This window comes from Thamnophis sirtalis, unplaced genomic scaffold (genome assembly GCF_051295495.1).
Source record: "Thamnophis sirtalis isolate CommonGarterSnake01/CBP01778 unplaced genomic scaffold, rThaSir2_p1.2 scaffold_3, whole genome shotgun sequence".
NCBI lineage: Eukaryota > Metazoa > Chordata > Lepidosauria > Squamata > Natricidae > Thamnophis > Thamnophis sirtalis.
Window position 1 is genome coordinate 170830628 of NW_028261383.1, and position 26462 is coordinate 170857089.

Sequence of the window (26462 nt, forward strand, 5' to 3'; positions counted from 1 at the left end):
CCACGGTGGCCTTTTGGTAAAGCTGTGTTTTTCAATATTGTACAAATCACATTCTCACATGCTGAAGGTAGAATCTCTTTTTGTCTTGACCACAAATCACAGTTTCATTGTGACAGTTGATTTCCATGTTTTGGGTTGAGTGCTGCGGGAACATCCAGAGTCTGAAATTTTTTTTACATTATTTCTTTGCATTTAAAGAGAACTGATGACCATTAAGGCAAATGGAGACTTGAATGAAAAGTAATTCTTCCATTTCCATAATATTAGCCATAGTGGCGCAGTGGTTAGAATGCAGTACTGCAAGCTGCTTTTGCCGGCTGCCAACCATTCGGCAGTTCAATTCTCACTGTCTCAAAAGTCAACTCAGCCTTCCATCCTTCCAAGATCATAAAATGAGGAGCCAGATTGTTGGGGGCAATAGACTGACTCTGTAAACCCCTTCGACAGGGCCATAAAGCACTGTGAAGCGATATATAAGTCTAAGTGCTATTGCTATTAGTTTAAATAGGGATATTTTAAAGAAATGAAACAGGAAAATAATCCTTGAAATGAGCTTTTTTGTACCCTGTATTTCTTTTCCCCCATAACCGCCTCCATTTGCTGAAGACTTCTATCAACAATGGGCAAACTTTTTAAAATCATTATGAAAGAACTCCATACTTTGTCTTTTCTCTCTACATCTTTATTTAAATCAAACAGATGCCCATGAAGGTATTTTTTTTTTAATTTCAGGAAAAGGTGGAAATTACATAGTACCAAGTGTGGACCCTATGACAGATAGAGTAAGATAACGATATGCAACTTCACAATTGCCTCTTGGATGGCTTATCAGGTTTGAAGCCTAGTCAAGTTGCAGCAAAATTTCTTCTTGTGTTCAATTTTGTTTTAAAGCTTTGAGTCACTACTTGTGCCAGGTTCAGTAAAATTCATGTAAATAATACCTTCTGCTTCCTAAAAACCCTTTCAGTTTTGAATTTTTGTTTCATGTGCAGATTTGTGAAGTTAAACCACACACGGATACTTTGTTTTTGATCACAACAATGGCCCTTATGTTTCACTGGCTGTCACAATGAAGGAAACAACTTCTTCACCTTCATTCTCATTGTATAGTAACAATTGTTGGCAAATTTTCAACCTTTGAAGCTTTCATCTTTGGATTCAGCCTGCAAGGAATCATCTTGCTTTAAATATATATTTTTCTGCAGCAATGCACAGTATTCATGACATCACCCTAAATAACCTACATTTGGTGGTGAATTTCAATTGGAGAGACTTCTTCAACTTCATTTCAATCACAGCAGGCTGCAAAAAGTACACCGATGTGTAACCCACTGCAGCTTCCCTTTCATAAAGAATAGCAGTGCAACTTTTTTCACAGCAACTCACTTTTTTTTCACAGCAAATTTTCACCCAGAAATGAAAGGACAGATGCTAAAGAACATGTTACAGCTTCTATCACATCAGGACTGCCATCTATTGGTGATGTACAACATTGAAGATAGTACATTTCATTCAATTCTCATAGATGTGAGGGAAGTGCTTTATGTACTCTCCATATGTCTTTCTCTCACTAGCCTATTATTGGTCTCTATGTTTAAGAGACAAGGGCATTAAAGCCGAGGTGGTGCAGTGGTTAGGGTGCAGTACTGCAGGCCACTTTAGCTGACTGTGATCTGCAGTTCAGCGGTTCTAATCTCACCGGCTCAAGGTCGACTCAGCCTTCCATCCTTCCGAGGTGGGTGAAATGAGGACCCGGACTGTGGGGGCAAGTTGCTGACTCAATTTGCTAAAAAAAATTGTAAACTGCTTAGAGAGGGCTGAAAGCCCTATGAAGCGGTATATAAATCTAATAAATAAAATAATAATAAATAAATAAAATAAAACATTTCTTCTCTTTTTTTTTTCAACATGTAGTTTGGATAAAAGTGCAGTTTTCTTATCCTGTGTATTGAGAAATCTATCTTGTATTTCAAATACTATATTCTGCATCCATCAAATATATTATGAGCATTCTTCATTGCAAATGAGACCCAGTATTGTTTAGTACTCTGTATATGTTCAGGAGCACATCTTCTAACAAGGGGTAATGCTGACTTCAAACAGGATTATGGGTTGAGACCAGCTTCTAAACTATGAACTAATAGGTAATCTGGAATTAAGGATTACTAAAATAAGTGCAGAAATCCCAGGACTAGGGTGGCAAAATGCCCAGGTAGGATTTTCAGTTGATCTTTTCAATTTTTGACACTTGGCAAGCAGCTGCCAAATGCAGCTGAATGAGATAACATACCTCTTACTTTATTTTAAATTTCAAAAGCCAGGATTGGGAATAGCAATAGCAATAGCAATAGCAGTAGACTTATATACCGCTTCATAGGCCTTTCAGCCCTCTCTAAGCAGTTTACAGAGAGTCAGCATATTGCCCCCAACAATCTGGGTCCTCATTTTACCCACCTCGGAAGGATGGAAGGCTGAGTCAACCCTGAGCCGGTGAGATTTGAACCGCTGACCTGCTGATCTAGCAGTAGCCTGCAGTGCTGCATTTAACCACTGCGCCACCTTGGAATTATTCTTGGGAACCTTTGGAAAATGGCAAGTTCTGGAAACCCAAAATAAGAGGCAAAGATCCTGAGAAGCCAGGAACAGAAAATACTTAACAGAAAGTACATACTTCTATAAATGGAAATAATGATATGCTTATTCATAGCAAGGAACTGACAACCGTGAGTGAGGTTTGGGAGTAATTAAAGAAACTTACCTATAAAAACTCTGCTTGTTCCATCTTCCTAATGAAAAACAATGTGCTATTTAAGATGGCAAGATGGCACAAGCATCTCAGACTATGTGAACCAAATGCTTGATCCAAGCAAAACTGCTTTAAAATAATGTGTATTGCAAAGTGAAGTAATATAGAAGTTGCTTTCCTTGTGATGTTTATGTCCCAATGTTTTAATATGCTGAAGCAAGCAATAGGAAAACCTACTTTGGATCAGATAATATCCAAAATAGAGTGCAGGAATCCCTAATAAGAGAAATTATTTGAGATAATTTGAAAACTGGAGAAAAATCCAGCTTTATTTGCAACCGCAGATTACAGTTGAGGGTATTTTACCTGAAAAGGATCTAAAGCAGGGGTATCGAAATCGCGGCCCATGTGCCGGATGCATTATGCGCTGGCCACGCCCTCCCCCGTTTTAACAAAAAGAGCCGAGGTGGCGCAGTGGTTAGGGTGCAGTACTGCAGGCCACTTTAGCTGACTGTGATCTGCAGTTCAGCGGTTCAAATCTCACCGGCTCAAGGTCGACTCAGCCTTCCATCTTTCTGAGGTGGGTGAAATGAGGACCCGGACTGTGGGGCAAGTTGCTGACTCAATTTGCTAAAAAAATTTGTAAACCACTTAGAGAGGGCTGAAAGCCCTATGAAGCAGTATATAAGTCTAATAAATAAATAAATAAATAAATAAATAAAATAAACAAAGGGGAAAAAGTCGCAATACGTCACATGAAGTCAATATGACACCACGAGTTTGACACCTCTGGTTTAAAGGGTCTTCCCAACGCTTTAAAGATGTGAATGGAAAGAGTTCAAGCCAATATCAAGGGTTTTTCTCTCAAAAGAAGGAAAAATGATCAGGATGGGAAAAGGGTGAAGAAGAGAACAGGACTAAACCCAAAGGGCAAAGAATAATGCACTCTGTGAAAGAATTGTTCAGAGTAAGAAACAAAAAAATTCAGAGTAGTCTCAATTCAGTTTACTTGCATAGAGGAGCAACTATATGTTTTAAAATAAGGATATTTTTTTTGTGACTCTTGAAACAAGCTGTAAAGGGCAGATACAGGAATAAACAGACAGCAAATAAGCTCACAAGAGATTAGGGAGGCTAATAAAATGTAGACTGATGAAAAGACAATTGCTTTACACGTTGCACTGTACTCTCCAGATTTGAGCTCCAAATGATTGAGTGTTAATTATGCAGTCAGAAAGATACATAAGAGTTTAATTTGCGGATGGAAATTGCTCAATAAGAACAAGAGATGGAGATCTGTTGTTGAAAGGAATATTGTTAGAATCTAAACTTTTCAGAGTAATTCTCTGATAAGAGGCAACCAGCTGATCTTGAAAAGGAGGCAAGAGAAATTGCACTGAATCTTGGCATAGAAGACTAGAACAGAATATAGAGCAAATCAGGCAGATACAAAGGGAAGAATTGACCATCAGTTTTGAAATCATGCATAACAAATATGCCAAGCTATGCTGCTCTGTACATCTCTGTACAGAGAGCCGAGGTGGCGCAGTGGTTAAATGCAGCACTGCAGGCTACTTCAGCTGACTGCTGTTCGGCTGTTCAAATCTCACCGGCTCAAGGTTGACTCAGCCTTCCATCCTTCCGAGGTGGGTAAAATGAGGACCCGGATTGTTGTTGGGGGCAATATGCTGACTCTGTAAACCGCTTAGAGAGGGCTGAAAGCCCTATGAAGTGGTATATAAGTCTAACTGCTATTGCTATTGCTATTTATTTAGTAAATGTCTTTGAATCACATATAAGAAAAAATACTGAAAGCACAGGAAATGCTGCACCACAACAGTATTCTGAATAAGCAAATCTACACTGACCTCTCTTTCTTCCCCACTGAATCAAATGGAGGAAACTGGGACTTTGTCATTTTCTTTGATGAAACACCTTGTTTTTTGCTGTTTCTGTCTGATAGGGCATAAGGATGAAGTGTCACCAATCCAGACAATTTCTGGTTTATATAGAAAACACTTTTGAGCCATGGTGGCATAGTGGTTAGAATGGAGTACTGCAGGCTACTACTTCTACTGACTGCCGGCTTCCAGAAGTTTGGCAGTTCAATTCTCACTGACTCAAGGTTGACTCAGCCTTCCATCCTTCCGAGGTCAGTAAAATGAAGACCCAGATTGTTGGGGGTGATATGCTGATTCTGTAAACCGCTTAGAGAGGGCTGTGAAAGCACTGTGAAGTGATATATATATAAGTCTAAGTTCTATTGAAAGAAAGACAATTTATGCTCTGATAACAACTGAATTTTGAGTGAAGAGATATCTAATTATTTAAAGGAAAATGGGATCATTCATAAGACTTTGCACTAGAACAAAATGGATCAACAGAAAGAAAGTATCATTCTCTATAGCAGCATGCTAGTTGACTAAGGTCTGGATCAGAAATGGCAGGAAGAAATCTATTTCTGTTATCTTCCAAACTGGCTAGTCATTAAAGCCAATTCTTGTTAGCTATGGTTCAACAGAAAATTTGGTTTAAATAATAATAGAATGTCTTGAACTACAGTAAGTTGTTATATTTCTAAAGAGAAAAGAAGGAAATTGAAGTACAGTTGAACAAGGATGGGTATGCAGCTGACACCAAAGAATAGAGGGATCCTAGATCTACCCAATAGAAGGCTTAAAATAATAAGTGTGACTTACTTTAATGAGAAAGTAAAGCCAGCTGGCAATTTGAACTTAGCAGCTGCTAGTATGCAATGGTTCCACCACAATACCGCGAAGCCCTTATCCACGGAGACATAAGCGCGAACCCTAATCCGCGCCGTCCGAATCGCTAAAGCAAATGTGACCTTACCGCGCTGACATAAGGGCGGAGGGCAAATCCGCGCCTTCCGAAGCACTCAGCACCCTAAACCTAACCCTGAACCTAACCCTAAACCTAACCCTGAACCTAACCCTGAACTTAACCCTAAACCTAACTCTAAAGCAAACCCCTAAACCTAATCCTAACCTTAATTTAAATCGGCTTTCTGCCGCCGCACTGTTTTAAAGCGCCCTTCTGTCGCCGCGCTGTTGTCGCGGCGGTGATGACACGCGGTGATGATGTTGCAGCTTTAGCGACACGGTTTTATCACCGCTATTTTGATGAGCGCGGTTTTGTCGTGCCACGGTATGCAATACCACCACAGTTGTTCCTTGCCTGTGGTTTCAAACCAGCACTACAGCCTGTTTCAGCCCTAGTTGAGATGCAGTTCAGAGATATCTAACAAAGAGAGATGCCTTTCCTACCAGATAAACTATTACTTATGGCCAAGGGAAAAGAAATGAAGAGGTAAAGACTTGGGGGGCCATCTAAAATGAAATGAAATTGGGAACTGAAAAGCCAGTGAAGAGATGGAATCTCTTACCAAAAATAACATTTGGCAACTAGATAAATAACATTTTTAGTAACAATAGCCAGTTTCGTCTAATGGTTGAAGCACCGGTCTAGAAACCAGGACACCATGAGTTCTAGTCCTGCCTTAGCATGAAAGCTGGCTGAGTGCTTTTGAGCCAGTTACTTTCTCTCAGTTCAACCCACATTACATGGTGGTGGTCGTGGGGAAAATAGGAGGAGGAAGGAGTATTATGTAGAACAGAACAGACTAGAATAACAGAGTTGGAAGGGAACCTGTAGGTCATCTAGTCCAACCGCCCACCCAAGCAGGAGACCCTACACCATTTCTTGACAAATGGCAGTCCAGTCTCTTCTTGAAAGCTCCCAGTGATGAAGCTCCCACAACTTCTGAAGGCAAACTGTTCCATTGGTTGATTATTCTCACTGTCACAAAATTTCTCCTTATTTCTAGGTTGAATCTCTCCTTGATCAGATTCCATCCATTATTCCTTGTCTGGCCTTCGGGTGCCTTGAAAAAATATCTTGACCCCCTCCTCTCTGTGGCAGCCCCTCAAATATTAGAACACCGCTATCATGTCTCCCCTGGTCCTTCTCTTCACTAGACTAGCCATGCCCAGTTCCTGCAACCGTTCATTGTATGTTTTAACCTCCAGTCCCCTAATCATCTTGGTTGCTCTTCTCTGCACTCTTTCTAGTCTCGGCATCTTTTTTATAGTGAGACCAAAACTGGATGCAGTATTCTAGGTGTGGTCCAGGGGTGGGTTTCTCGCCCCGTTCCAACCGGTTCGGTTGGAACGGGGCCGGCGGCGTCCTCGTGCACGCGTGCAGTGCACGCATGCGTACTAGCATCTGCGCGACGCTCCAGCTGCTCCTGGACGATCGCGCAGGTGCTGTATGCGTCCTGTGCATGCATGGAAGCGCAGAACTCGTCAAAACTGGGTAAGGACCACGGGCGGGCAGGCGCGCCCTTCGCCGTTCCCGGAAGTTACTTACTTCCGGGTTCGGCGACCAACCAGTTCGCAGGGACCACCGCGAACCGGTTGAAACCCACCCCTGGTGTGGTCTTACTAAGGCTTTATAGAGTGGTATTAGTACCTCGCGTGATCTTGATTGAATCCCTCTGTTAATGCAATTTAGGATTGCATTGGCTTTTTTGGCTGCACACTCATGTTTAATTGGCTCATGTTTAATTGGTTGCCCATTTAGACTCCAAGATTCCTCTTATTGTTACTGCTATTAAGCCTGATTTCACCCAGTCTATATATGTACTTTCATTTTTTCTTGCCTAAGTGTGCAAGACTTTTACTTTTCGCTACGTTGAATTTCATTTTGTTAGTTAGGGCTCAGTGTTCAAGTCTGTCAAGATCCACCTGGATCTGGAGCCTATCATCTAGGGCAGTATTTCTCAACCTTGGCAACTTGAAGATGTCTGGACTTCAACTCCCAGAATTCCCCAGCCAGCATTCGCTGGCTGGGGAATTCTGGGAGTTGGAGTCCAGACATCTTCAAGTAGCCAAGGTTGAGAAACACTGATCTAGGGTGTTAGCTATTCCTGCCAGCTCGGTATCATCTGAAGATTTGATGAGTTCCCCTTCTATTCCCTCATCTAAGTCTAATGTACAAATGTATTAATTACATCTATGATAATTTGTTGTCTTGAGTTATCTATAAAAATAATAAAAAGGGGGTGTTGGACTTTAAGGTATTATGATTGTACATGTATACTGCTATTTTTTTCTTTTTTATGTATATTGAAATGGAATTATAAATACCATCAACACAAAAGGGAGTTTGCTCAGAAGCTGAAATACACCAAGTGAATTAGAGGAAGAATGGGAAGCAGAGGAGAGAAGAAAGATAGGAAGAGAGGGACAGGAGAGAGGGTGAGGGGGGAAGATGAGGTGTACAAGGAGGAGTGGTAAGGGGAGAGAGGAGAAGGAGAAAGGAAGGGGAAGTAGAGGAGAAAATGATGGAGGGAAGACAGGATGTAGAAGAGTGGGAAGCAGAGGAGAGAAGAAAGATAGAAAGAGAGGGACAGGTGAGAGGGTGAGGGGGGAAGATGAGGTGTACAAGGAGGAATGGTAAGGGGAGAGAGGAGAAGGAGAAAGGAAGGGGAAGTAGAGTAGAAAATGATGGAGGGAGGAAAGGATGTAGAAAGGGGGAGGAGAGAGGGGGAAGAAAGTGTCGTATAGGGTATAAATATGGTGTATGGAGAGCAGAAGAGCCAATAATTGGTTGTTGTTGTTTTTTCCTTTGGTAGTCGATGGTAAGATGAATTGATGTAATTACTTAATAATACAACATGATATTGACTATGTAATAGTATACATGTGATTATATGCTATGAAAATGGAAAATAAACAAATTTTCTATCTGAAAAATAATAATAATAATAAAGGCAGGATAAAATAACAAGAAAAATTACCTGCCAGAACAAAACCAATGCAATGCAGATGAGGCTTCAAGACCAAATGGAGAAGTATATCAACAGCCCCCAGAAATTCTTTCAGAACCTGATGAGCAAACTACAGAAAAGCATTTATGAAATAAAAGCAGGCTGTCAGTGCCTGAAATGAGAAACTAAACCAAGTGTCGTTTAAGGAAGGATTTGAACAGAGCAAGGCTGATCCTGTCTAAACTTAAGATTTATAAGTAATAAAGAGACCTTTATCCTGAATTAACATTGATGGTTTAATAACTTTTAATGAGGATAAACAGGACAAGAAGATTCCGAAAGACTCGGCCAGGGAAGAGCTTGGTAGCATTTCCTGTTATAGTTTGAAAAAGCTGAGTAAGAAAAATATTTCTTCAGGTAGAAACAGAAAATTATGGTCGTTTTAAAATGTCTATGGCTCAGTGACCAATTCAGCCAACAAACCTATGGAGGCTAAATTCCTAAAGGAAGAAGATCAACCCTCATCTGATAACAGTAAATATAGAAGGCACTTGGAAAACTCATATGTGTCAACAATAACTAGACCAAATTTGGGTACAGCAGTGGAAGTTACATACAAGAGTACAGATAGTCCTTGACACTGGAAAACAGGATATACAAGAGCAAGGATTACAGTACTATCCTGTAAAACAAAGTATTGCTAATGTGCCAACCAAGCCACAACCACACAAGTCACACAAACAGGATAGAAATAGTGAATGTGTGTTCCAGATGATGAGAAGGGGAGATTGCATTATCTCTTTCCATCTATGAACCTTTGGACCATTAAAGTTAATGGCAAGAGATACAGGGATGCAAAAATATTAATAATTCAAATGGGTTCACAAACTTTTAAGCACCTCTGTGGTGTAAGGGGAAGGTTTCTTTCATACTATGTCTGTCATCCAGCCTATAGGTAGTAAAGTAAGACTCTTATGCTTAAGAAACTAAGGAACTACCTGTTTTCTCCCTCCTGCCTGTCTCTCTCGTGGAGCCATTGTTTAAATAGAAGAGACATATAGTATAGATAGAATTGCATATATATTAATATGATGAATGTATATTTGTATTTATTCATAGCTGGGACCTGCTGCTAATTACTTCTTTTAGTACTCTACACATGTTCAGAAGCATTTCCTGAACTCCTATTAAAGAGTCCCAACTGAGTTCAAATCTCCCAGTGAAATATAGAAAGAAATATTCTGTGGTCTAATATATTTAAATGATGAATTTAAGTACATTTCTCCAGGCCCTTCAATATCAGGAACTTGTGCACACCAGTCCCATTCTGTATTCCCAATGTGTCCTTTAGCACATGAAATACGTCATCAGTGCTTTTATAAAGTTGATTAATAAGAAAACTTTAAGTCGCAGAGAACACAGACTGCATCAAAAGTGCATATCGTGCAATACGTATTTGATACCTATTTTTCTTGGGGATCATATCAACAATTCATGTGTCTCCTAACAGCCAGTATTCACAAAATCTTTTTGTTGCAGGTCAGGTGAAAATGAGCTGCAAGTAGAGGACATAACTCAGTATATTTATTCTGAAGGTAAGTTGCTTGCTGGATCTTCTTTGCCTGGCATTTGAGGGCAAAGAAGAAAATGTCACTGTGATCAATACAGACGAAGTAAATAATTCCATTGAACATTTGAAGATGCCTGCATTGGGACAGGATGCTGGACTAAATGAAGCCTTTGGGTTAGATCCAAGAGAGCTTTTATTTTGTTGTATCTACTAAACTGGGAAAATACCTTCAATTCTCCTTCTGGAGTTTTTTAAAATTAGGAATGTTACAACAGATCACCCATTCACAGTTCCATTCAAATTTACATGTGTACAGATGGATGCTGGAATGTAATTTTGCCAGCGGCATAGAATGCACTGAGAGTAGATACATATAAACAGAAAGAGGAACAGTTAAAGTTAAACTGGGAGTATTAGTGCAACAACCATTGAGTTTAATATTTAATATAGACATGTACCAGCCACAAAAGAAAAAAGGGCTTGGAGACTAGAAAAGCAGCATTTGCCAAACATTCAAAGAATGTGTATTTAAACCATGCCTTTGCATTTCAAACATGATCAATAAAAGCCAAATATTACATGATTAAAAACATGCTTACAATTCATTAACGTATATGAAAAACTTAAATAAAAAGAATCATTGAGACTTTTTCAGAACTGTAGCAATGCAAGGAACAGCTTCAGCTCCAATTGCAAGGAATTCCATAGACGTGGCTCCACTGTGGAAAAGCAAAATTAGCTGTAAGCTAATCTTTTATTGGCATGTTGAGCATATCAGTATTGGAATCTAAAGAAGTCAAGTCTTTGAATCAAGAAAAAACTCCATTTTGTCCAAATTTAGCTTCAGTTTGTTTTTCCAAAACCAGTTATTTACACTTTAGAAATCAGCACAGGGAGGATCTTGAGACATCCACATTCAGCATGCCATAAAAGGACAAATATAGCTAGATATCCTCAGCATATGAATAGCAGATAGTCCTGAAACCACATATGATCCTTTCTTATGATTTCTTAATTAATTAATGTGAGATCAGATTTTTGGGCCCTTTTTCAGAGGGGCAGACAGAATTGTCCCAGTGAAATCTTTTGGTGGTAAAGCCAATTCAAAGGGATGCCAAATAAGTCAAGTATTGGTGAAAATGCTGGACTGTGGGGAAGAATTGGAAACATGTAGACAAGGAAAAGAGAAGAAATTAGCATACATGGCATGTAGTTCTGTGTGTTTCATACATATTCTATATGAATCTATATATTCTATATATCCTCAAAATTAATCACTTGGTTGTATCTTCTTCCAAGATACGAAAAGTGGAAGAAGGTTCCACAGTTCATAGTTTGTTCTTTTTCATGCGTGGAACCAGAGTTTGATCTCAACTGGTACTTTATAGACTTAATGGTTTATCTCTGTACAAAAGAAATGGGTTGTCTAGTGGTTAAGGCACCAGACTAGAAAGTGGGAGACCGTGAGTTCAAGTCTCATCTTAGCCATGAAAATCTGACTTTGGGTCAACCCCTCTTTCTCAGCTCAACCCACCACACAGGGTGGTTGTTCTGAGGAAAATAGAAGGAAGGTGTGTTGGATATGTCCACTGTCTTGAGTGGACGAAGCCTCCCGCCGCCAGCACCCGATCCAGGGCAAACTGGCAGATACCCACCTCTGGTGTGTGTGTATCTCACACTAAAATGAAATGAAATGAAATAATAAAATAAAATACATCTCTGAGCAAATAAAACCATAAATGGTTCAAGAAAGGAAGTGGGGGATTCTCATCCTGTGAACATGGGCTAGGCAACAGAACAGAGGTAGTTCTGGGAAAGGATTGCAAGGAATAGTTACAGAGTTCAAGCACAATTAAGGCTGCATGGAATCCTACAAATGTTTTGGGTATAGCGCAATAACATTACGGGAATTTGATTGCTAAAGTTGTAATAATCTAATGGCAGGTAAGCAATCTGCATATCATTATAGTAAATTGGAAGTAATTTGTATGTACAATTGTAGCCTGTTGCTAAGACTTAGAGAGCTAAAAAATCAACTCTGAGCCTCGAAGAGAAACTTAGATTTCTCTCTCTTGAAACTTCTCTCCTTCCTCTTTTCTCTGCCATTGTCTATCAAGGTGAACAGCTAAAAACAATGGTATCAGCAGAAAAGTTTACAGCATTGGGATCAGCAATTCAAAAAATGGTGGTGAGCTTAGCGTTCCCACAATACGTTTCACAGTCCTTGGTGAATGTGAAGCTGTTCTTCAGATGGTTGTAAGGAGAAACCTTATTGTAGTTTAATAATTAACACACTTCTAGGGGAACAAATCATACAGGCAGTTCCTTTGAATAGTTTCTTCTACGGTTTATTTTATTGTTGAAATCCAACAATTTTGGGTTTATTTATTTATTTATTTATTTAAATCAAACTGAAAAGTGTGTTTTGTCAACAGAAAATGAAAAGTAATTTAATATTCAAATTTTTCCTATATTATATCTTGATGGCTTGACAGACTACCCAAAAGTAGTATAAACTTGAACAGTCAATTAAGGTGTTTCTGGATTCTAAAATTATGTTTAATTTTGTGTTTTGTAAACTTGTATATTTTCATTTTAGATCAGTTTGTATTCAAAATCTTTCTGGAGTTGTACATATTTAAAAGATCTATACCTATATCCCCCTATATATCTATATCTGTATAAAATATTACATATTTTAAAGATCTATATCTATATTTTATGTCATATACTCCTTTCAAATCAAAATTATTTGTTGAAAACTAATATAATATTAAAATTTCCCACTTGAAATCATGAGAAGTGATAGTGGCAGTAGATGCATCAATTTTAATTTTTAATACAGGGTGGTATTCCTTGACTTACAACCATTTCTTTAGTGACTGTTTGAAGTTGCAACAGCACTGAAAAAAGTTACTTATGAGCGTTTTTCACATTTACAATTGTTAAAACTATCCCCATGATCAAAATTTGGACCCTTGACAAGTGGCATGTATTTATGACGGTTGCACTGTCCCGGAGTCATGCGATCAGCTTTTGTGACCTTCTGACAAGCAAAATAGGGGTGAAGCCAGATTCACTTAACAACCGTCTCACTAACTTAACAGCTACAGTGATCCACTTGTTTGTGGCAAGAAAAATCATAAACCGTGTTAAAACTCACTTAACAACTATCTTGCTTAGCAACAGAAATTGGGCGGGGTCAATTGTGGTTGTAAGTCAAGGACTTAGCTATATGATAAAGATCAATAAATATAACCTATAGAAACAAAAGCTTTTTGGGCGCCTCCATAAATTTTTTTGTTTAGTTTTTTTTTTTAATATATTTTTTATTTTCATTTTTCATTTTCATACACTCACTCATTTATGGAGGAGGGGTCCTCCATAAATTTTAAAAGTAGGAAGGGGTCCTGAGAGAAAACTGATATAGCAATAGCAATAGCAGTTAGACTTATATACCGCTTCATAGGGCTTTCAGCCCTCTCTAAGCGGTTTACAGAGTCAGCATATCGCCCCCACAGTCTGGGTCCTCATTTCACCCACCTCGGAAGGATGGAAGGCTGAGTCAACCTTGAGCCGGTGAGATTTGAACCGCCGAACTGCAGATAGCAGTCAGCTGAAATGGCCTGCAGTACTGCACTCTAACCACTGTGCCACCTCGGCTCTAATATACATTATGATACAAATAAGAAGAAAAAAATTGGGGCCTTTCTGCCAACTGAATTCTGAGATTTGTTAGTTACTGTAGATTGGTGCTTATTCAATAATTATATAAGTTCAATGCTGACTGTAGGGGCTTCTAAAAGAATGTTTAAAATATTTATAAACTAAGATTATTAAGAAACTGGATGTCCAGGATCCCATTCTGAGCTCACAGAAGTACATTTTTCTGATTCTATCCAGCAGTTCTGAGAATGTGAGTGGCAAATAAATAGTCCTCCATATTGAATGCCGATTCTGTACTTTCTCTCCCTGTTATCACCATACATTTCCTCTCTCTTTCTCTCATCACAGAAACAAGTATTGAAGGAAATCTATCCAAGGAATTTCCAAACTCTTCTGTGGTGCAGCTTTCAACTCCAATCAAACAGGTAAAGAGCAACAAAGTCAGAGTGGCCTGACTTTGACACCACTGATTCTTCATACACATCAACACATATTTATATAGCACATGAGAAAAAAGGTTATGATAATACAGTAATTGGGAGCAGAATTTCCATTGCTAAGCAGTATGGTCGTAAAGCTCATTGTGTCAAACCCTAGCGGGGTTTGCCATATCTGGGGGAAGCGGGATTTGGAGAGGCGGCAGCAGCGACAAGCGGCAGCAGCGAACGGCAGCAGCAGTCCCAGCTGTTTAGACTAGCTGATTGGCGACGTGCCGGGAGGCCAAGAGCTGGCTTCTGATCAGCTGCTTGGCAATGACAGTCCCAGTTGCCATCATAGCCTCCGGATCATATGGGTTGTTAAGAGGTAAGTGGCAGGAGTCGCAGGCAAGGAGCCGGGTGGATGGGGAGGTGGGTGCTAAGGAGGGGGGGGGGAGCTGCGGGAAGGTGCTACAGGGCGTGGGGCAGCTGGAGAGGAGTGCAGACAGATTGGCAGAGAGAGAATTTCTGAATGTGGGCAAGCTGCAGGGGCTGCAGGCAGTTGGCAGGAGCCACAGGCCCGTGCTTTTGAATGCAGGCAGGTTGGTGGGGGCTGTGGGCAGGTAATTCTGAGCACAAGTGGGACAGCAGGGACTGCGGACAGGCACTACAGAGTATGGGCGGGCTGGTGGGGGCCACCACAGAGGTGCTACGGAGTAAGATTGTAAATGGTGATCACATGAGTACAGCTCGTTCTGGCATAATTGCAAGAATGGCATCCAGGCACCCGGATCACAATCATGTGACCATGGGGGATGCTGCAAAGGCCACAATTTCATAAACTGGTCCATCTCGTTCAGCACCGGTATATTTTTCAACAGTCACTGAATGAGTAGTAGCCGTAACTCGAGGACAACCCATATACTTTGTGCAATATTTTAGGTAATAATTATGCTAATGTACAAAATGATACATACTGTATTTTTTGGAATATAAGACGCACCTTTCCCCCCCCCAAAAAAAGAGGGTAAAAATCTGGTGCGTCTTATACACTGAATGCAGCATTTTTGGCCTCCTGAAACCCCGCCCCTTCACAAAAATGGACGTGTAGAGGGTTTGGGAGGCCTGCAAAGTATTCCTGGGGGCTGGGGAGGGTAAAAACCAGTGAAAAACGGGCCATTTTTTAACTCGTTTTTGCCCCCAGCCCCCAGGAGCACTCTACAAGCTGCCTAAAGGCTATGCATGCCCTTTTTTTGCTCGTTTTTTCCTTCCAGCCCCAGGAGCACTTTTCAGGCCTCTCAAACTCTCTGCATACTTCGTTTTTCACCAAAATGGAGGCGTGCAGAGGATTTGGGAGGTCTGCAGATTGCAAAAACCTTTTTAAAAAATTTACCCTTTCAAAATCTTGGTGCGTCTTATACTCCAGTGTGTCTTATACTCCAAAAAAGATGGTAATACCTAATGACGATATACAATCATACAGACATAAGTAACAAGGTGCATTCAATTATATTTTAAACTTTGTATCTATATTTCATGTTTCCATCTGAGCAGTTTTCTGATTATTCAGCTGACAATTTTCCCCATATTCTTTTCCCCCATGTAATCCTTGGGTGACGACTGTAATTAGGACTGGAACTTCCATTGTTAAGTAATGCAGTTGTAAAGTGTGACATCACATGACCACATCATTTGGCAACAGCAAGCCAGGCAGTCCCCGTTGCCATTATTAACCAAATCCCACTGTTGTTAAAAGAGGACCCATCCTCCCAACTTGCTCCCTTCTAGCCCAGAGCCTCGATAAAGTAAGGACTGCCTTCTCTCTTTTTTTTAAAGAATTTTTTATTTTTGAATAAACACAGACAAACAAAACACAAAAAACATCACAAAACCATCTTCCATTACAAATTGTAGAAAGTGTGTCAATTGGTTACAAAAAAACTTTCGTGCATTCCTTCCACAGTCATCACCTACAATTCATATCAAGTTATGTGTTTTAAATCAAATATATTTATATATATTACTATCATCATATCTCAACCTTCATTTGACTATAATTGTTTTTACGTCCTTTTATATAAAATATTCCAAAATTTTAAGAAAAATCACATAATGGCATTCCGTTAACTGTTTCCATTATCATCCAGTAGCATTACATCTTTATGACACGTTCTTAATTTTAAAAAATGATTATATTTAATAACAAAGTTTCTAGACCTCCTTTCTTAATCATAGTTTACAATTTATATCCAATTTCCTTTTATCAAAGCAATATATATATATATCAGTCTACAGCTATTTGAAAAGTAGTGATTTACTCTCTATAGAACAAAAAGGATGCTGCAGAAGTTTTAGAGAAACCAAAGACCACTTATTGATGATGAGATTGTTTTAAAGGATTTTAAAAAACACAAAACTGTTCATTGCTTGGAATAGAAAATAAAAATGCATTCCATTATGTTTCACAAAGCTGGATTGAGAAACGTCTCAAAGTTTTTGCAATCGTTAGAAACATTCAGCAATTTATGAATATTTTGATGAAGCTTTGATGAAGGAAGCTGACAACTAAAAGTGAAGTATTAGGAGAAGTTGAAATCAAAGGCGGAATTTTCCTAAGTGACTCATTATCAGCTTTACTGTAAAGTATCAATGGCCTTTCTGATGACAATTTTGAGTGAAACAAATTATGGATATGAATTGTCAGAAGAGGAGTAGAAAATTTCACATTTACTCTGTATGGATGATTTAAAATTATTTGGAAAAACAAAGGTTGAACTGGATTCTCTATTAAAAAACACAAAAGACTTCAGAAAAGCTATTGGAGTGTTTTTTGGCATTGAGAAGTATGCAACCATAGCCCGTGACCCGTCAAAAGCGCGGAGGACAAAATCGCGCTCGACGAAAGCGCGCATGTGACGTCATCACAGCGCGACTAAAAAAATTAAAAATTGAAATAAAATTAAAATTAAAGCAAGCCGATTCACATAAAGGTAAGGGTTAGGTTTAGGGTTAGGTTTGGGGGGGTTAGGGTAAGGTTTTAGCTTTATTTTTACATTTTTCGATCACAGCGCGATGTTTTCGTCGCCTGTGATGACGTCAAATGCGCGCTTTCGTCGAGCGCGATTTTGTCCTCCACGATTTTGTGGTGGAACCACCATAGCCATAAGGGCAAGCACAATTGTTGCAGATGATGGACTGCAACTTAGCAATGAAGATTTGATTAAGGCAGTAGCACCAGAAGAAGGCTACAAACATTTGGGAATTTTAGAAGCTTCCAATTTATTCAGAAACAAGTACAAGAAAATAACTTCTTTCAAATATATCAAATGTGTTTGAAAAAATTTGAAATCAAAGCTAAATGGTGGAAACATTATCAAAGCAAATAACACTGGGGCAGTCCCTGTTATTAAATATACAGCAGGAATAGCTGACTGGACCCTGATAGAATTTGTTAACTTGGATCGGAAGGCAAGAAAACGAATGACAGTGCACCATGCTTTGGATCGAAAGAGTGATATTGATTGGCTGCATTTGCCAAGAGCTGAAGGGGATTGAGGACTCTTACAAGTGAAACAAACCATGGAGGAAGAAAAGCATGGCTTGAATGACTACATTAAGAAAAGCCAAAAACCTTCACTGAAAAAAGTCAGTTTAAAAAAGCACTTGAATCAAAAAAGCTAAACACTTATTTTCTTATATGAGGCACACCCTTAACATGGTTGTGGGGCTTACATGTTCTGTGGAGAATTAAGAGCTACAGCAGAGCTTCAACCATATCGGACCAGTCTCATCTAAGAAGCTACACAAAGAATGCCTCTCCCATAAACAATATGGTGAAATATAATTTATAGAAAACTGTTGTGGCCCGGCAGGTGCCGTTGGAGCTGCCGTCAGACTCCGACAGCGAGGGGTCTTATGAGTCGGTCTTGGAGGAGGTGGAGGACCCTGGATGGGGTGCCGACTCCGAGCAGGGCAAGGAGAGACTGGTTGGCCACCAGGTGGCACTGGAGCCTTGGATCAGAGGGAGGGATCAGGAAAACACTTATGAGTTGTTTCAGGATGCACGCCGTCGAAGGGCTACTCAGCGGCAGGAACAACTGCGTAATTATAGGAGATGATTACGCTCAGTTGATGCTTATTAAGATCCTCTCCTGATTATAAAAGAGACTGCTTGTGCCACGCCCTTTTGCAGAAGTCAACGTTCACGATGAAGAGAAGCCAACTTGGAGAATTGGTTTGCTGTGAGAGCTTGTTTTGTATTGCTGCTTACGTTTGTAGGACTTGCTGCCAGAGTGCTTATCTCTTTGTTTATGTGGCTTGCAACCAACGAGAGTCTTGACTGGTTAAAAGAAATCATCTCCTTTATGTTGGTTTTGGCTTTGGTTCCTGGATGGAGGAGGGGGGGTCAGAACAGAAAACTATACTGGATTGATTGTTGCCTAGGTCAACAAGGACATGCTTAGGTGTTGGAGTTCCTGGAGATCTGATAATAGTTGGGGTCTGGGAACAAACAATGAAGAATGGTTGCAGGAATTGGGTATATCCAGTTTAATGAAAAGAAGGATCAGGAATGACATGATAGCAGTATTCCAATATCTAAGGGGCTGCCACAAAGAAGAGGGGTGTGTGTCAATCTATTCTCCAAAGCAACTGAGGGTGGAACAAAAAGCCATAGCTGAAAACTAATCAAGGAGAGAAGCAATCTAGAACTAAGGAGAAATTTCCTGACAGTGAGAATCAATGGGATGACTTGCCTCTGGAAGTTGTGGGTACTCCAGTACTGGAGGTTTTAAAGAAAAGATTAGACAACCATTTGTCTGAAGTGGTAGAGTGTTTCCTGCCTAAGCAGGGGGTTGGACTAGAAGACCTCGAAGATCCCTTCCAACTCCAACCATTTATTTTTTAAATGGTCTCCAACAGGAGTCCCCAACCTGTGGGCCATGGCCCACTATTGTACCATGGCTTATTTGCAACTGGGCCACACTTGCAGCCCTACTCATGTGTGTGGCGGGCACAGGTGCTTGTGCCCACCACTCACACAAATGAAGCTGCATGTGTGCCTGCCCCTCGCGTGTGCCAGGCCACCAACTCAGAAAGGTTGGGGAGTGCTGGTCTACAGAACTCAGAACTGTTGGTTGAGAAACTAGGGCCGACAGCTGCAGGATTACTGGGGAAAAATTGTTTGTCCATTGCAAATATAAGAAGACTGAAACAAAGAAGTGATAAAATAATTTGTAATCTATTATTAGAAACCAAGGCCAACAAAAAGATGAAAAATGTACTAGTTCTGGAAAGAACAACATCAAAATCATAAATAACAGAACAGAGGCTGGAATAATATTTATAATAAAATTGCTGTTCTCATAAGTACATCATATATAGTTTGGCTACTATCTTGTTGCTTAACATAACCATCTTAATCAGCGTTGCCTTGCAGAAATATATGATGTTCATTCATTTAAATAAAGCAGTACATTCTGAGGAGAAATAAGTATTGTATACTTAAAATTAATGTATCATTAATTCTATATACAGGTTTTATTTTCCAATGGTTCTTGCTAAAACGTAACCATTTTTATCCTAAAAATTAACACTTTTGATACAGACTGAGAGTAAAATTTTAATAAGATTGGGATCCTGTAACCTATAGGCTGTATCTAATCCTAAATTTTTGTAGCCCTCCACTCAACCTTCAAAGCCACCAAGCTACCAAATCTTGGCAGCAAACAACTGTTACATGGTGGTTAAAATTGCAGAGTTAGACGGATGAACCTGGTTTGATAATTGAAACTTATCGGGTGATTTTGGTCTGTCACTTTCTTTTGATTCATACTACCAGGGATGGGTTTCAGGCGGTTCGCGGCGGTCCCCGCGAACCGGTTGGTCGGCGAACCCGGAAGTAAGTAACTTCTGGGGACGCCGAAGGATCCACCCGCCCGCCAGCGTTTCTTACCCGGATTTGACGAGTTCTGCGCTTCCACGCATACGCAGAACTCATACAGCGCCTGCGCGATCCTCCAGGAGCAGCTGGAGCATCGCACAGGCGCTAGTACGCGTGCGTGCACTGCGCGCGTTCACGAGGACGCCGCCGGCCCCGTTCCAACCGAACCGGTTGGAACGGGGCAAGAAACCCACCCCTGCATACTACTCACAGGATAGTACAGTGATCATACCAATGTATGCCACCTTGAGCATGAAGAAGTAATGGGTGTTAAAATACAATAAATAAAACATGGTAATTTTTCTCCTCTTAAAGATGGACAATTAAAAAATAGGTAGTAAAAGAGTTTGAACTTCAGATTTTATAGGTCTTTTTAGAATAGCGCATTCAATTATGGACACTTTTTCTGACCTACAACATATTTTTTCCAAGTAGTGTGCTTGAAAAAGAGATTAAATCAATACCTGTTGGGGCAAATGGAACTGGGAAGTAAAGTGTGGTGTTTGTTTCCTCTAGAGGTATGCAATTTGGGGGTTGTTATGCCGTAACACCTAAGGCAGAAAAAGGCACATTCCTCACTCTCCTGATGAAACTTAATGCTCTGTTTTTACCACTCCATAGGTAGCTATGAGCATTCAGCGTTCAATAATATAGATAAATATATTATTTTACTACTCCTTTTCACATTTTGTCTATTTTTTCTGCTTTTTCCTTCACTGCCTAGATTCCAGAACTCACAATCACTACTAACTCACCAGAAAAGAAGGACCCTTCTAAAGATCATCTCGTAGATTTTACTGATTCCCCACAGGGACATGCTATCAGGGTCCACACTACATCTCACGAGGAGCTGAAAGTGCCGTTGGCTTTCATGCTAGGTCCTGAACCCCATTCCTTGGGACAGTGGGATGCTGCTTCTGAATTCAGCAAGGGTGACCTCACCACAGAGGGCTCCTTCATGGAAGAATGCATGGAGGAGCAGTTGAGAAGATACCAAGAGCTGCCCCATCGCTTGGAGGAAGATGCCATAGATCGAGAACTGGAGCAGCTTTACTTGTCCCATCTGAGCCGGCTTCGAGCAGAGGAGCTTGGAGGAAGAGGAGAGTGGTCCGAGGAGAGCTCAGGCAACAACGCCAGTCCTGTGCCGTCTCTCATTGCGTTGCGTCAGAGTGTCTTGACTGATCGGGACCTCATAGTCAACTGGACAGGCCCAGAGAGAGCACTCAACAGTTCCCTGGCAAATGAGATCACACTGTACTATGCTAAGCAACGGGGCGATGACTCCAGAGATAGTGAGGAGGAGGGGATTATGGCAGGATATGCAACACAGGGACCACCTGAGGTGGTGGGAACAGGCCGTGATAGCCCACCAGTCTTACTAGAAGGCTGCTTTCTAAATCACCTGGAAGAGGGAAATGTCCAGCAGAGTCCAATGGAGGACTCTGACTCCAGCTTGAGAGTAGTGGCACCTAACACCTTGAGGCCAGTAATTCCAGAGGCTATGGTGATGCCCCTTGTAGTTCCAGCCCGGACGCTAGCGCCCCTACCAAAGCGGCCCACAGACCTGCCATCCAGCCCTCTTGATGCCCCTGGACAAGGCAAGAGCCAGGGCTTCTTGATAGGGCCTGGCAGCCTCTGGCTGGGCGAGGGCCTTTGCGTCCACAAGCCCCCTGAAAACAGTCCCGCTCCTCATAACGAACTTGAGAAGATCTTGACACGCTCCCTGCGGTTCCTCAGCCTCTTTGTCTTCCTTCCCATGGTTTTCAACAGCTGCATGCCTTTGGTGGCCGTTACACTATACCTCCTTTTGGATTGGTTCTCATAATTGAGTGTGGCTCTCAGAAGTGCCAAAGGCTCGCGAGAAGACCTGTCACTTGGCTCTATCCCCCGTTTCACCTGAACCAGCTAGAAATTTGGCAGTAGCATCAGATCTTTTTGGAGTTAATGGCACGTCGACCCTAAATTTCCCAAGGTTCAGAACTATTTATTTTTTATTAAATCATCTGGTATAAGAGATGAATTGCTTGGACAATAAAAAATGAGCTATATGTGAAACTCGCCATGAAATTGGATTTGAAGGTAGCATTTGTAAGGGCCAGAGCAGGTGACGGTGGGCTCAAAGCCCCCAATAGCCCCCCCCCATTTCTCCCTTTGCACATTTTAATCAAGAAGGCTAGAAGTAACAGCATTGTCCACCCTTCATTTTCAAATGGAGGCAATTAAGTATGCCTTGTTTGAACAGCCTCAAATCCTACTCAAAAGAGCCAGAATAATATTTCTCCCTTCCGTCTTTAAAAACAAAATTCCTTGTTAAGATTTAGTAGACTTTGTCTCTGCTTTTGGCCTTCCTCTTTCAGGTTCTTGGATGAAATCCAATTAACTTACTTATAAGAAGTAAGTCATTAATTTATTTCCAATTTGAGAATGAGGCAAACATTTCCTAAAATAACCATATTCTTTGCTATTTTTACAGACATACGCTTTTAGCGAGCTTTGACTGTAACTTGTTTTGTGACAAAGCAGAACAATATTAAGGGATAATTTCAGATTATTTAGAATCTTAACAAATCAAACATTTACATTTCTAAGGAAAAAAGTCAAAATGGCCCATGTAAAACTTAAGATAGAATGTTTTATTTAAATTCTATATGCCCATTCTCTATATATTAATACAAAGTTTGGCAACTACGGTAAATTCCTAGTAAGTTTGAGGAGCCTCTGGTTTTATTATATTACACAGTTCCAACCGGTTCTGTGTAAGAGATTTGGAGAAATCAACTAGCTGGCTCAGTTTCTACCTTGCTTTTCTCATGTGCAGGTAGAAATGATTACTAATTAAGTGAATTCTGCATTAACAAAAGAGATTTGGAGAAATCAACTAGCTAGCTCAGTTTCTATCTTGCTTTTCTCATGTGCAGGTAGAAATGATTACTAATTAAGTGAATTCTGCATTAACAAACAAACAAAAATCCCATTGAGTTAAAAATGACCCCCCCCCCCTGCCTAGTGCTAATCTATTGTGGAAGTTCCCTTGGCTCTTTGGGAAAGAATGTAGGCTTAAACCTGAAGACACTACCCTGTGACTTAGCAGTCTATCAATGTGAAAAAGACGAACAGATGACCCCCTAATCCCCATTTATTTTTACAAGGCTGGGAAATTGTAAATATGTTTTGAAAATATCATGAAGCACTTTCTTTCAGAACGTTCTCCTGTGCCAGCCTCAGTGAATTTAAACAAGGAAAGTCCAAAGGCAAAATAGCACTTTCGTTGAGCACCTGATTTCCGGAAGGATTTGTGCAATCCTCCACTTCTCTGTAATTTCCCATGATTTGAATGAAACAGGGAGACAGACAGAAGTTTTCCATTCCAAAGAAGATTGGCAGCATTCTCAGCTTTTTTTTTTGCCCGTACAGCTTCTGCAAAATACAATCACAACCATTCCAGATGGCCTCAACAATCGGACAGCCAAGTTCCCATTCATGCCCCCTATCCTGAGCCATACCCAGCTTCTTAGGAAGAAACTTTGGACTGCTGACTGTCTGTGCATCTAGGACGCCTTTTCACTCCTGGATCCTTCACTCCTCTGCCAGTGGCAGGGTCCAGCATAGAGGACTACAGGAAAGATCCTTAAAAACAGATGGCCCCCCATATTTATTTTTGTACCTGGTGGGAAGGCTGACTTTTTCTACCGTAGAATTCATCCCAAGATAGAGATTTTATTTATTAACAACTAGCAGTACAAACCCAGGCTGGTGGGTTTGCAGAAGATTAAAATAATTTATATATATATACGTGTTCGATGTCTGCAGCAAAGGAGTAGATTGGAAATACCCCGTGTCTTTATGTGCAATAGGTTGAAATGGCACTGAACTTGCTGTAAGAAGGAAGCCCCGCCCGCTTTCATGCTGCTAAATGTTTTTCATTAACTTCCTCTTGAATGTTGTACTGTCAGCAGCTGCTGTGATATAGCTTGTGGGGCCTTGTGGAGGAAGTGGAGAGATTTGTATGGGTTCTGAAGCCACTTCTGTCTGCTGATCCAGAGACACGGCCCTGCTTTCCCCATCCATTGGTGAATGCTCTTAATTAAGGAACATAGGGAGGCTTGGAAAGTGGAATACTGTTTGTGCTTCATGAAGAGAGATCTGTCCTGACTTCAGTCACCTTAAAAAAAAAAAATCTGTATTTTCCAGATAAAATCTGAGATCAGAATGTAATTAGCAGTCACGGCTGTGTATGTGTGTGTGTGTGAGAGAGAGAGAGAGTGAGTGAGTGAGTGAGTGAATGAGTGAGAGAGAATGTACACATTCTTTTCTTAATTGTCCCATGGTTAACATTTTTTGATGTCCTACTATTGTTCCTTCTGCCTTATTCAAACTGTCAGATCCTTCATCAAACAAATACGTCTCATACATGTTCCACACCACATAAGTTTCTGAAAATTATTTGGTAGCTCTCCTTAGCCTCAAAGCAAGCATTGATTATACTTCACAAGTCTATAGAAACACTGGCCAGAGCCAAAATCTTCATAAATGCGCAGGCTGCCTCTGGTGGCAGATTGTTGAGTAACATTACGGACTGCACAGTGGGATATAAACATACATTATGGAGTATTATCCTTCAGAGAATTCTTCTGCACAACTTGTATTGAAATGCAAAATATCTGCATAAAACATTCCTATGCTTTTTGCGCAGCTCCTGGTCATATAAGTTAACGTGCAGGAGAATTTATATGCGGAATGTGCTTCATGTTAATTAATCAGAGGTTTCTGCGGATTTGGGGGGATACTCAATTTCAAAGTATTTTGGATTAGCTCTTGTAAAACCAGGCTTACTTTAGTGCTTCTACTTTATATTGTTTTTGTTAACTTTCAGCATTCAGCTGGCCAATTTAGAGTAACAGTTGTTTCAAGGTTCTCCATCTGCGTGTAGGAAGCTAGAGTTTGTCCAAGAAAGCTGTACTAGATTCTTCCTTACGTGTACTTTATTTTTAAATGAAGTGTGTTCAGTAATACCTTCCTTCAGTTCAATGTTGTGTACTTTAAACATAGTATCAATAAGAGCTAGATTGCAGGTTGTTATAAAAAAAAACACCATCTCTATAACCACCATTGTGTATCTGCGTTAATGTATAAATCTTTGCTCCCACCTGATCCTGTATACTAACTCTTCACCAACATTATTATAGAAAAAATCAGTGGTTTCTCTTCTCTGAGCAGCAATAATAAAATGTAATTCAGAGGAGGTAGGAAGTTTGGGTAATCTTTATAATTAATGTTGAAACTAAATAGATGTAAGAGTGCACAAATATAATTGTATGCAACAGGTTAGAATGTGTAATAATTACAGCTACTCTTTATAATACATTAACAAGTTACACATTTTTTCCGGGTCATGAAAAATGAAAGACAGAAACAGCTAGGAGAGCCGAGTTCCTAACTCCTTCCATTTATGCATAGAGGCTCATTATATTTCCAATATTATATTTGCTAAAGTCCAGGTAATTTTTCAGAACAACATTATACTCTGGGAGTATACTAGAGCAAGACAAAAATGAATCCTATGACAACCTAAAGACCTACATATAATATAGCATAGATTTTTGTGGGTAATAGTCTATATTGTTAGATATCCGGAATAGAGAGAAGAGTACTATATATGCACAGTCATTTGGAAGAATAGGTTAATGGAGATGGTAGAAAGTAAGGTCAGAAACACTGAAAGTTATCTCTAGACACTGGCCAATAATTCAAAAATTATCAGAATTTAACAAAAGTTCAAGGGTTTTCTTATAACACTGCATGTGTTAAATCAGCTCATCGGTGTAAGAGTAATTGCCACATTCAACAAAGTTGTTAATGGGCAAAGAGCGATTTATTTATATTTTATTTGCAAAGTTAAACTGGCTGAAGGTAGTTACTCAAGCTAAACTATATTGCTTGGACTTTGGAATTATTTTAAAATGGTCAGATAGATGGTTGCGATAGCCCAGATGTCTAATTTATTGGGGATGAGAGGGTGATTTATTTGACCCTTTTTGTGGCTAGCTATTTTAGGCTGTGCTGACCTCCTCTTGTAGTATAGCAGCTGGTTCTGTCCAGTAGTTTTATCTTGTTCAGCCCTTGAAACGTAAGTTTGCTGGAGAACACTAAAGAGGAGAATTAGCAGTGGTAACGTTTGTCCATGATTTAAAAGCAACAACTCTGCATTCTTTCTTCAATTTTGCAATCACCCCATGGTGTGGAATTAGATTACAACCCCAGAAGCCTTATTTGTTTTAAGCAGCCTTCCCCCAAGATAGGGTTCCACCACAAAACCGCGGTAGACTAAAGCG

General features: G+C 40.2%; 1 protein-coding gene across 1 annotated transcript in view; it reads left to right on the forward strand.

Annotated features, from left to right (window-relative positions):
* The window catches only part of PPP1R3F (protein phosphatase 1 regulatory subunit 3F), a 41565-nt gene extending 18576 nt beyond the window's left edge, over positions 1-22989 (forward strand). Inside the window, exons 2-4 of the mRNA XM_087710920.1 lie at positions 10077-10132; positions 14122-14198; positions 20855-22989. Of these exons, the coding sequence (XP_087567046.1) occupies positions 10077-10132; positions 14122-14198; positions 20855-21955 (1234 nt within the window). The 3' untranslated portion in view covers positions 21956-22989. The remainder of the gene's footprint in view (positions 1-10076; positions 10133-14121; positions 14199-20854) is intronic.
* Positions 22990-26462: the final 3473 nt, after the last annotated feature.